This window comes from Gymnoscopelus microlampas (genome assembly GCF_963454915.1).
Source record: "Gymnoscopelus microlampas genome assembly, chromosome: 20".
Taxonomy (NCBI): domain Eukaryota; kingdom Metazoa; phylum Chordata; class Actinopteri; order Myctophiformes; family Myctophidae; genus Gymnoscopelus; species Gymnoscopelus microlampas.
In genome coordinates this window covers 13,139,945-13,153,240 of record NC_139957.1, presented here as the reverse complement: position 1 = coordinate 13,153,240, position 13,296 = coordinate 13,139,945, and the positions used below count along the sequence as shown (strand labels likewise).

The following is a 13,296-nucleotide window of genomic DNA, read 5'->3' as shown; positions in this document are numbered from 1 at the left end:
ATTTGGATGTGAAAGTCCATGGATACTAGATAACAGATTTATTTAATGTGATTATTATTAGTACCTGTGATCATTGTTTTATTAAATATCACTGTTATTACCTGTGATTATTGCCAGACCCAGGGGCATGCCCCCTTCGTCCTTAGGCCCCAGCCATAAAAGTCTGTCCCCCTTTCGTCCATATATGGGCATGTTTTGTACCTGTTTTCTCCATACATGGGCATGCCCCCTTTGTCCTTAGGCCCCAGCCATAGAAGTCTGTCCCCCTTTCGTCCATACATGGGCATGTTTTGTACCTGTTTTCTCCATACATGGGCATGCCCCCTTTGCCCTTAGGCCCCAGCCATAAAAGTCTGTCCCCCTTCCGTCCATATATGGGCACAGGCTGACACGTCATGTGAAGTCCGGCTTAGCCGTGACGTAGTGCTCTGATCTTATAAAGTACTTATTCTGGGTCTGGCAGAGCCAGGTCTCCTGGTCTTGTTGTAGTCTTATAGTATTATACTGTATATTGTTATTACCTGTGGTGACAGCAAATAAAGTTCAGTGAACTTAACAGACTACACAGTAAAATCCTGACAGTGAACTTAACAGACTATAGTAAAATCCTGAATGTTATTTTAACTTGACCCGTAATATATTGTGTATGACCCAAAGGGTCTTGTTACATGTAACATTTTAGTATTTCTGTAGTGTTATAATAAATACACAGCCACAGTTTGCCCGTATTGCCCGTTTTCAGGCATGGAACCCTTCCCTCTTTCTCTTACATGGAAAAGTGAAACATGGAAAAGAGGTTTTCCATGTGGAAACATCTTTTCACATGGAAAATATGTTTTCCATTATGAAAACATATTTTCCATGTGATACATGGAAAACATCTGAGGTCCTGAAAATGGAAGAGAAGATGGAGGATGTTTATGTCCAAAATAGTCTGTTCAGCCAAAATAAAATAGACAAAATATAACAACTGTAAGAATCCTACCAGCAAACTGTTACTGCATATGCACATAGTGAAATAGACAAGTGATTTTTTCATGTATGTATGCATGCATGCGTACCTGCCTGCTGCTTTTGAACATTTGACACTGAAGATAAATATATAAGATATAGCCTACTATGCCTCTGTTCTTGCACACGTTTGATACTGCTGCTAAAAAGATACCTGTCTTTAAAGGGTTCATAATACTGCCAGTCTGCCTTTACCTTTATTTCTATCTCATCCAGTATGAAGTCTATTTTTTTTGTGTCGTATTAATGTTAGCACAGTCTCTGGAACACGTCCCACCAACATTGTACCCGTCCTGTCCTGTATGAGTAAGTGACAAATAAACACTTGTGATTTTTTATTCTTGATACTAGCCTCTGTCCACCAGGGTACGCTACAACAGCATAATTAGTGAGTAGACGTATTAGAGTATTATTTAACCTATAATCACTATAAACTGTAGTCAGTGTTACTGATTCTCCATGGTACATTTTCATTATCCTGTAAATCAGTATCATCATTTGAATGTTTTGTTTTGAATTCCATAAAAAGTCCATATCACTCAGACATAAATCACACTTTGTCATTAAAACAACATGTTCCAGTAGTAACCCATAACTTTTCTCCCGATGACATCACTTGGGAGGACTAGCTAAATCTCTCTCTCTCGCTCTCTCTCTCTCTCTCTCTCTCTCTCTCTCTCTCTCTCTCTCTCTCTCTCTTCAATTCAAATGGCTGTATTGGCATGGTAAAATGTAAAATCTCCCATTAATATAATTCTCTCTCTCTCTCTCTCTCTCTCTCTCTCTCTCTCTCTCTCTCTCTCTCTCTCTCTCTCTCTCTCTCTCTCTCTCTCTCTCTCTCCCTCCCTTCCCCCTTCACTGGTTTACTTTGACATTGAGAGAGTATATTTTCGACCCTCTCCCTCTCTCCTTTGCCCTGCCTCCGTTAGTGGCTGGCTGCGTCACAGCGGGCAGGGCGGTGCCCCCAGGTAGGCGCGCCAGTGGTGTGATCGGCACACACACACACACACGCACACGCACACACGCACGCACGCACGCACGCACGCACGCACACACACACACACACACACACACACACACACACACACACACACACACACACACACACACACACACACACACACACACACACACACACACACACACACACACACACACAACTCTCTCTCTCTCTCTCTCTCTCTCTCTCTCTCTCTCTCTCTCTCTCTCTCTCTCTCTCTCTCTCTCTCCACACCGGTGTTGCCAGGTCTGCTTATTAAAGCGACTTTGGGCTTGTTTTGTAAAGTTTTGTAGATTGCGGGTTGCGTGTTTTGTCTTGGCTTGTTTCTAAAGTGTAGTTGCTTATTTGGTCTTGCTTCCTTATGTTGTTTAAACGAGGGTTTCTCGAATATTTTCAAGTCAAGGACCCCCAAATGAATATGAATTTGTCTGCGGACCCCCATCTGAAAATACTTTATGCCAGGGACCCCCATACAAGATGTGTGTGTTTAAAAAAAAATGCAGATCGGCTATTTTCAAATAGCCAATGTATATGTTTAAAGTGCTAATGTTCATAGTCGCGTCTTTTGGGCTTGTTTTCGTAGACCCTGTTGCTTGGTTCCCTCACAGAATCTGGCAACAGTGCTCTCCACACAGAGGCGTGTGTGTTCAGCATCAGCAGCAGTAGTGGTCGCGGTCAAACAGCCAGGAGACCATCAGGTGCCACGTCCAGTTCCTCCAGTTGCCAAGCGCGAGAGCAGAGCAGAGCAGACAGTGCAACCTCCGAGTCCTCCGGGTAGTTAACACACGCGGCGCACAACAAACGGAGTATTGTTTTTTGTGTGAGTGAGAGAAACCCCCGGCGCTGCTGCTGCTGACTGGAGACTCTAAAGGAACTACATTACACACAATCCTTCACTTCTGCTTTTTTTTCTCCCCCCCTCTTTCTCTCTCTCGCTCTACGGGAGGTGAACCGCGGTGTCATTATGTTCAGCTGGGTGAATAAGGAGCAGGGAGGTCGGAATAAAGAAGGGGAGATGTACCAGACGGTGACGGAGGGTCTCCAGAGCCTGTACACCAGGAAGCTGCTGCCTCTGGAGGAGACCTACCTCTTCCATGACTTCCACTCGCCGGCGCTGGAGGCGGCCGACTTCCAGAGCAAGCCCATGGTGCTGCTGGTGGGCCAGTACTCCACCGGGAAGACCACCTTCATCAGGTATATTATACACACCTGTGACCACCTGTCCCCCTCACCTGACCACCGTGTCATGACGCACTACGAATAGCCCTACACCTATGGTGGTGTTGTTTTGTCTTAGACCACGTTAAGTAATAATAACCAGTGGTGGAATAAGTATTCACATTTTGTTTTATTTAAGTAAAAAGTAGCAATACTCCAATGTAGAAGTACTCTGTTACAATTAAAAGTCCGGAATTCAACATTTACTTGAGTAAATGTACGAAATTGGCATCAAAATATACTTAAAAGTACTTTTAAAATATTTTGAAAAGCCGATCTGTAAGCTCTCATTGCGTTGCATCGCTATGCATTGTGAGCTTGTAGATCGGCTATTTTCAAATGGCCGAAACGTATAGGGCTGAAGTGGTTAATGTATGTTTTGTAATAATCAAAATCTACAAAGTAACTAGTTAAAGTTTTCAAATAAATTAATATAGTGGAGTAAAAGTACAATATTTGGAGTAAAAGTACAATATTTGGACCCGAGGTGTAATGGAGTAGAAGTAAAAGTATTGGAAATTGGAAATACTCAAGTAAAGTACAAATGCCTCAAAATTGTACTTAAGTACAGTACTTAAGTAAATGTACTTGGTTACTTTCCACCACTGGTCATGACGCACTAAATAGCCTACACCTGTGGTGTTGTTTTGTCTATAGATCACGTTAACTAAACCCAGACCGATCCTGGTCCAACACAGTAGTATATGTTGCATCATCATGTAATGAACATAAAGTACATGATATTAAACGTTGGAGAACATGCTTGCACAGTAAAAAATTAGCGGGTAGAAATATTTATTTGTACCCTCTCAGAGTTACAAATGGATCAATAAACAGGATTTACCTATGCATGATAAGTGTGTGTGTGTTTGTGTGTGTGTGTGTGTGTGTGTGTGTGTGTGTGTGTGTGTGTGTGTGTGTTGTGCCAACAAGAAAGAAATGTGTGAGAGAAATGTGTGTAGTGTAAATATCAAGCATATGTCAGCCTCCATAGAGGCAAAACTTAAAGGGATAGTTCACCCCCCAAATTACTTTTTTTCCTCTCCATTACTCACCCCATGGAGCCTTGAATTCATGGAGTTTTTTTGTCGCATTCCTAAGCCAATAATTTGATGACCAATGGAGTCATCGTTTAAGTTATTGGCTTAGGAATGTGACAAAAATTAAAAAATCTCCATGAATTCAAGGCTTCATGGGGTGGGTAATTGATAGAAAATAAGTAATGTTTTGGGTGAACTATCCCTTAACTACCAATGAAGCCATTATTAGTTTTTGTCAGGCCAAATTATTCAGACATGGTAAGACAAGGGAAATGATACAAAGGAAAAGCTTGTTAACCGTTTATGAACATGTATGAATGAACCCATGTTCTAGCAGTTCTGTGTCGCTTTTAGTGAAGGTGTTATCCTTGAATTAAAAACAAAACCTTATCCCAACCCTTCTCTGTTTTCTTCTACTGAACCCCTGGGGCTCATCTGTTACCCGAGTCCCCCTGTTTATATTTCTACCTGGTGGGGGTGTTTGCATTTCAAACCTAGAACTGATTCTAAATTTTTACTGTCAGCTACAGTATGGAAACAGCTGGAGGCAAGAATGTAAAATAAAGGAAGAGAGAAGCAGAGAATGAGTGAGTGAGGGAATACCTCTCTCTTTCCCCCTCGCTCTCCTCTCTCTCTCTCTCCAAGTAACCTCTTGACTTTCTCTCAATTTCAGTTTAATTCAATTCAGCATGCTTCATTGGCATAAAAGTTAATAACAATATTATTAAAAGCTTTAAGATCATATATTATTCATACATTTGATACACTGTGTGTGTGTGTGTGTGTGTGTGTGTGTGTGTGTGTGTGTGTGTGTGTGTGGGGGGGGGGGGATTCTTTCTCTCTGTTTTGTTTGTTTATTAGTTTGAGGTCTGATCCCCTATGTTCTATTGTTCAGTCAGCGACGACTGCTGGACCAGACATGATCCTTCCTTTCTCCTCTCATCTAGGGACTGGACAGTGTGTGGGTGTGTGTTTATGTTTGTCTGTCACTGTGAGTGTTTATGTTTGTGTCTTTTTGTGTGAAGTGTGCAGTGAACTTGCGTAGGCTACATGTGCTTGTATTTGTAGACATGGGCACCAAATAGTTGTGGAACATTTTTGGAGTATGGCGGTGTTCACCTGAGAACCTTTTTTGTATTAGCCCATTAAGATCTGAGGCCGATTCTACAAATGCCTTCTAAAGTAGTTCGGAAGTTCCCACACGTTCAAGATTTTTCAGAAATGTTAAAAAATAGACGTACAAGCTCGCAGCACGGCACGAAGTGACGCACTGTGAGCTTGTATATCTGCTATTTTTGAATAGCCAACGCAAAAATCTATAATGACATGTCTGATGCTTTCCGGTTTTAATGGGTTAGTATACAACTAACTTTTTAATATTAAACAGTCTGAACTGCAGATTTGTGAAGGGACAGTAACGTATCGTTGTATTGTCTACTCTGAACTTACTGTACAACTGGACTCTTATACTAGTCAGTTTTTACACTCTGAGTAAAATGAACACTCAGGATTTTGCGGAGTAACCATTCACCGCATGGTCAACAGACTGACCATGACCAGCCCACTGTGGTCTGATTACACTGAGAACACAACCATGACGTTGTTCAGACAACCAGTTCTGGTGTGACTGTGTGCTTGAGCTGAACGCTTTACAAAGTGGGTGGATACCATGAGGGTTGGCCACCAAGGTCAACACACACACACACACACACACACACACACACACACACACACACACACACACACACACACACACACACACACACACACACACACACACACACACACACACACACACACTAGTGGTGGGGAAAAACAAAATCGTGAACGTAACAGTTTCAAGAAGTGAACGTGTTCGTTCACGGCAAAGAACTAGTTCTTATGAACGAATTGATCATGACGACTCATCACTAACACACACACACACACACACACACACACACACACGCACACGGGTGGAGATGGGAGGATATAACGCTAAAAACCAAGATAATGTTATCGTGGTGAATTTCTATGATTAGCATACTTGTGAATATTCTCAAAAGCGACTTAAATTGTATATGTATATTAAAGGTAGGGTAAGTGATTTGCGTTGGTTAAAATAAGTGTTAAATAGCTCTATATTCTGATAGTACTAATTGCTATAGAGTGTTTGTTCAGTAAAAGGAGTCTCCTTGTCTCTCCACCTCTTTATTAAACAGAAAATGCATTTTCGTTTCAGTTTCAGTTTCATTTCCAATTTTATCCAACCAGGACAGAGGACTCAATCAGGATACAGGATACAAGTGAAATTGGAAGTGATGACACTAAGAAATGAGCATGCAAAATTGGAACTGGAACACTATACAAATTAAGCTTAAAAATGGGTACTTTCTCCTGATTGGCTGAGATTTTGACACCTACCGAAAAATGTATTTTCTGTTTATTAAAGAGCTGGAGAGACAGGGAGACATCTGTTACTGAACAAACACTCTATATCAATGATTACTATCACAATATAGTATTTTAACCTTTTAACAAAATACTTTTTGTTTTAACCAAAAAATATCACTTACCCTACCTGTAATTATACCAAAAACCTGCTGCAGTCCTATCTGTCTGGCAACAGCCAGTATAACGTTACACACACTTGAACACACACAGCTGGGCTGGCCTGATAGAATGCCCTACTGAAAAATATGTTAACACGCCCCTTTTTGGTTTACACACACACACACACACACACACACACACACACACACACACACACACACACACACACACACACACACACACACACACACACACACACACAGGTTGTCACCACAATAGCTGCCTTTTGTTGCCCATGCAGTAATGCTTTGTCTTGTTAAACATGCAAATGTACACATAGCAAAGTGGCACACACACACACACACACACACACACACACACACACACACACACACACACACACACACACACACACACACACACACACACACACACACACACACACACACACACAGTCTCTCTTGGTGTGGTTGGCTCACCTGCTGGCTAGTGGCTAGATGGCTAACCGGCTGTGTGGCAGACGCCTGAGTAATACTTAGTTGCAGATATACAAGCTCACAATGGACTACAACGTGAGGCATTATGAGCTTGTAGATTAACATTTTTGGTGTGTGACACCTGCATGCAACAGTACAGTGTAACTCAGGCATTACAAGCTGGATGTGCCACTGGTAGGCTACAAAGTACAACCCTGACCTCGGACCTTTTAATAGAATCGCTTCCCAAATACTATTTAATGCAGCCATGGCGATCACCTAGTTTTGTTTAGCAGACCAATTGTACTAGGCACCAAACAAACACCTCTTGTGGACCGTTTTTCTCTGCCAAAGGTGTCCTAAAGCGCTGACCTAGGTGCATCTCAAACAACTGACTTGCGTCATCAGTTTCCAATGCCTTCCTTCAGTTCATACATCTGTGTTGCACAGGTCAGCCGGTTTATTTAGCTGACGGCGTACTGTACTGTACCATTTTGATGATTATAGTTGGTTTCGTTTTCTTTGGTCATTGTGTTCAGACTTCCTAGACAGACACAGACTTGACATATTAAACTTAAGAAGCCTTATCAGGCTGACATAAACACTCTCCAAGATATCCTGGCCTGGATAATGCCACTCCCCCGCAGCTAATCATGATGGAAAACCGTCTCGGACTTGCTTTCTTACAGATAAAATGTATCTCTGACTCTGAAGCTCAGTTTATCATCAATGTGTGTTCCCAGATACTTAATAACATCTAACATTCACAAGCCAGCTGGTTGGCTAGCTAGTGCAGCAGGCTTACAGAGTTACATTACAACCGCTAACGGGTGCCCTGCCTTCAATAGAAGATCATGTTTAGACTTGTGGATACAGTATGTGGCTGTTTCAGTGTGTTTCAGTGTGGCACACAGAGACTCGATCTGGAGTGTTCAGACTGAATGACCTCCAACTAGAGTTACACACATCAGTGGCCTTATCTAAACTGCTGAACGTGTGTGTGTGTGTGTGTGTGTGTGTGTGTGTGTGTGTGTGTGTGTGTGTGTGTGTGTGTGTGTGTGTGTGTGTGTGTGTGTGTGTGTGTGTGTGTGTGTGTGTGTGTGTGTGTGTGTGTGTGTGTGTGTGTGTGTGTGTGTGTGTGTGTGTGTGTGTGTGTGTGTGTGTGTGGGGTTAAGTCATACAGTATTTGCAGGCTACAGACAACTTGCTGGTTGCTATGCAAGGTGAAGGAGATGGGTGTGTAGGGGTGGGATCTGTCACTCTGGGAAGTCTCACTGAAGTAACCATGCTAGTTTTGTTTATTAATTGTACCACATAGTTCATTCAAAATCAAAGTATTTACACAAGTTATTCTCTATGGAAGAGATTTCTGCAGCACTTTGCAACACACACACACACACACACACACACACACACACACACACACACACACACACACACACACACACACACACACACACACACACACACACACACACACAGGGGTTCCGCCCTGCCCTGAGGAATGTTATGAATCATGGGAACTTAAAAAGAATGCTATGAATCATGGGAGCTGAGGCCAATGAAGTGCAGAGTCGACACATTTAATCTTTCATGTGCATTGGTTGAAATGAAACCTTTATACAGAGTAAAACAACACAGGTTATTGAAGTTGAGTTGAAATAAGAATTTTCAAATTTTCAAAAATAGCAAAAAATCATCTTCAATTCATTTTAAAGTCAAGTACAAGATTTTGTGATGCACCCCACCCCCATTTCATTTAGCAACAAAATATTCCAGCCAAGAAAATCATTAATAACAATTAAGCAATGTTTTGGCTAGCACTTGTTAGTAGTGATTTATTACAGAGACAAATAGACTTCCAGGCACAGAGTGAGTTCTGGTTCATTCATTCATTCTGGTTATCAGTGAATGTTGGCCTCAGGAGTTTGAATGTGACTGCATGTGGAAATCTTAAGCTACACTCACTGTGTGTGTGTGTGTGTGTGTGTGTGTGTGTGTGTGTGTGTGTGTGTGTGTGTGTGTGTGTGTGTGTGTGTGTGTGTGTGTGTGTGTGTGTGTGTGTGTGTGTGTGTGTGTGTGTGTGTGTGTGTGTGTGTGTTTCTCTGCTGTGATCTGTTTGATGGCCCCTGACCTTGTCTCCTTTTCCGACAGGATGGCACTGGAGGAGGGATTGAGTAAACAGATGGAAGTGGGAAGGAGGGATGGGGGAGACCGAGGGTTAAAGAGGGATGGGGGGCAGGGGGGGGGGGGTGGTGGTGATGGAGGTAGTGAGACATCTATACCAGTTTGTACCAGTTTACTGTACAAATGAATGATCTGCTCTAGGATCATTGGGTTTAGGAAGATAGAAAAGTCATGAATGATGGAACATGTAGTGATGGGCATGGTGAGAGACAGAGAGAGAGATTGTGTGAGTATATGGGGGGCCGTGAGTCATTCATTGATGGGAAGTGGGAGGAGGAAGGACAAAATAGATCAATAGAGAGGTTGAATGATGAGTGCTGATGAGCTGTTACTGGATATATATAGAAAGAGAGAGACAGACAGAGTAATGCCCAAGTGGAGAAGGTGATGGTGAAGTGCCTTGCTCAAGGACAAATTGAAAGGGAGGGGGGAGTGTCTCTCATTCCCTTGGTGCATGGTTTCCCCAGTATGTTTGGGGATTCAAAATGGCGACCGGATAACCTCAATAGCCAAGGTTGTTTTTTTCTGTCTTCTGGTCGGCTGGCACAACAGGAAGTACTTGGACAGGGACTCTGAGCCGCATTCCATTTCTCTTGTCTTTACAGCACTTCCTTCCTTTTCTCACTTTTCCTTAACCCTGGAAAAGTCATTGTGAGGTCGTGAAGGTCGAGGCAGAGATGAAAGGAAGGGGAAAAACTAGTTGTTTTTATTTTAGTCTGTCTAAACATAGCTCTGGTGGCACAGAACCCCAGACTGCATCAGAGCAACATCACATACAGTCACTCTTTCCACTACATACTCACTGCTCATATCCTGCTCAACATCCCTGTCGCTGCAGTAAAATCCTGAATGTTAATTTAACTCTGAGAGTGTACAAATGTAACCAAACGGATGCTTACAGGTCCGTTATGTTCCGTTTGGTTAAATATGCATGCTATAAATTGATAAATTAAGGATACTAGCATAGTAAGCATATTATTCCATATGACAGAATTATGTCATATAAGTTGTTAAAATACATCAAAACTGTTTGTAAAGTGACTTCATAATCTAACCACACAGAAAGGTGAATGCATAGTGATTAAGTTTCTTAGCAGATCATTAAGCAAGCAGACCGCATCTTATCCTAACAAGGCCTCTGCCTTCGCCTCCCTGTCCTCTGTTTCTCTCTGCTCTCCTCTCTATTACCTCCCTCGGCTCCCTGCTCCCTCCCAAAGGACCCCAAACTCCTCTTTTAAGCAGTATTTAACCTTTTCAAACCACACCCTCAAAGACTGTAATCTCCACGACCGAACTACCCCCTCTGGCATGGGCATACCGGCCTCTTTATACATATGTTTGGAACCCTTATATCCCTAACAAAAGGAGTAACACCTTCCTTACCTTCAGGCTACTTAGATCACAGACAGGCTTTCAGGGCAATGTATGGGCAATATTATGGGCTTGGAGTGAATGGAATATTGACATATTAATAATATATATTAGTAATTTGATATTTGCTATTATGGTAGCTTTAAATGAACACTCAGGAGTTTACTCTATATGGGTCCATATTTACACTTTCAGAGTTACATTTTGCTGTGCAGAGAGGTGACTGTGTTTGGTTGTTGGACCACACACTCTGTACACACAGAGGAGGAGTACATTACCTGATCCTGGAACAGGAGTTCTCTGGTATACCTTCAGTATACTGTCCAGTCAGCCATCCTTCAGTGGCTACGTGGAGGACAGGGGGTGTCAGCAACAGCCTGATCTGAGAACAGTTCCGGATATCAGTAACGGCATATTTACAACTGGTTTCTATGGAAACTCTACCCTTTCTGTCTCTGACCTTTAGTTTGGTCTACTGTGCCAGCAAAATAAACTGTGGCGTGTGTGTGTGCGTGCGTGCGTGCGCACGTGTTTTCTGAGTGCGCACAGTGTTGACTCGGTACCAGGATCCAAACAATACAGAAGGAAAGGGAGGATTCATTGTTCTGTTTGATTTATCTCCCTGTCAGTCTGCCAGTCTTTCTGTTGGTCTGCAACTCTGCATATCTGTCTGTCTGTCTGACTGAGTGTGTCTTTCTGCCCTCTGTCTGTTTGTCTGTCTGACTCACAGTCACTCTCTTGCTTCTGTAAATACTGTTTGTCTCACTTTCAGCCTGTATGTCTGTCTGTCTTGTCTGTCTGATCCAGTATTGAAATAATTCTCTGGTCTGTGTATAAGTTATAAAGACAATGCAAGACAGGTCTGTGTATATACAGAGAGTGCAGATAGACAGGTGTCTGTATGTTATACAGACAGTGCAGATAGACAGGTCTGGGTGCATTAGACAGGCCTGTCCATGTTACAATTTTCATGTCATTGAACAAACGCTCTTATCCAGAACAAGTGCAAGTAAATGACATGAACCCTAGTCAACAAACGACTGGGGAAATGGTGCGAATAAATCTATTAAGTGCAACAAGTAACTAGGATACCAGGTAAACATCAAACCTAGCATCAGTCTACTCTAAACAACATGCCATCCAAATAACTTGCTTAGCATTTGTGGTCAAGCTAAATCAAATAAAAATAACATACACAACATGTGAATAAATCTGGATTGTATAACTAGCAATAGCATTTATCAAAATAGGAACCAAGAAGTGATATGAGAATGAGGAGTTCTAGTGGCGAGTGTTAAGACCGCAGCAGAAATTGGTAATCTGTGTACGTGTGCATTAGACAGTGCAGAGAGACAGCTCTGTGTACTTTAGACAGTCTGTGCAGATAGACAGCTCTGTGTATATTAGACAGACTATGTAGACAGACTGTGCACATAGACAGCTCTGTGTATATTAGACAGACTATATAGAGAAGACAGTTCTGTGTAGAGTAGACCGACTATGCAGAGAGACAGCTTTGTGTATATTACACAGACTGTACTGTGTGCAGAGACTGGAGGGTGTGGCCATTACATTAAGCAGCACATTTACCCCGGTTAGCAACTCATAATGTAATAATGCGTATATAATATAGTAAAACTGCCTAACATAGTAACATGTTGTACAGCCAGTATATAATGTAATATACTTAGAACAATTGTCAAATAAATAATGCAGTGGGTACGACGGCTGAATATCCACCGCCTAACTTCAAACATTATGAACAGTCATTATGTTATGAGTAACATGGTTCAGTCATAAGGCATCACTGTAAACAATAATCACTTCCAGAACTGATGATACAGAACACTTATTGATCACACCTCTCTCTCTCTTTCTCTCTCACAGGTATCTGTTGGAACAGGACTTTCCAGGGATGCGGATTGGTCCAGAACCAACGACAGATGGATTCATAGCAGTGATGTACGGTGAGAACGAGGGTGTCGTCCCTGGCAACGCCCTGGTCGTCGACCCCAAGAAACCATTCCGGAAACTGAACGCCTTCGGAAACGCTTTCCTTAACCGGTACGAGCACACATAAGCACACACAAGCACATACAAGCACACACACACAAACACACCCAAGACTGATCATTCATCATTGTCAATGTCCAAGATTACTGGCTATCGTGTGTGTGTGTGTGTGTGTGTGTGTGGGGCCTGGCATCTGGAATGTTCCATGACCTCACAGTGGAGCTGAGAACCCACAGCTCTGAGATCAGATGATTAATTTGTTTGTATAAAAAAAAAACATTGGTAATATTATAAACATGTGGTTCAACTGATAAGAGGTGGCAGACCGCGAGGTTGTCGCTGCTGAATTATAATTTGCATTTAAAACCAAACACACAAACCAAACACCTCAATCAAACAGCCAGTCAGTCAGTGTGGGTATAATATGAGGCTTCAGTTTTGAGGTGTT

The 13,296-nt window shown here is 42.3% G+C and overlaps 1 protein-coding gene across 1 annotated transcript in view; it reads left to right on the top strand.

Annotated features, from left to right (window-relative positions):
* Positions 1-2,666: 2,666 nt before the first annotated feature.
* The window catches only part of ehd4 (EH-domain containing 4), a 34,626-nt gene continuing 23,996 nt past the window's right edge, over positions 2,667-13,296 (top strand). Inside the window, exons 1-2 of the mRNA XM_084045036.1 lie at positions 2,667-3,205; positions 12,723-12,899. Coding sequence (XP_083901162.1) covers positions 2,976-3,205; positions 12,723-12,899 — 407 coding nt within the window. The 5' untranslated portion in view covers positions 2,667-2,975. The remainder of the gene's footprint in view (positions 3,206-12,722; positions 12,900-13,296) is intronic.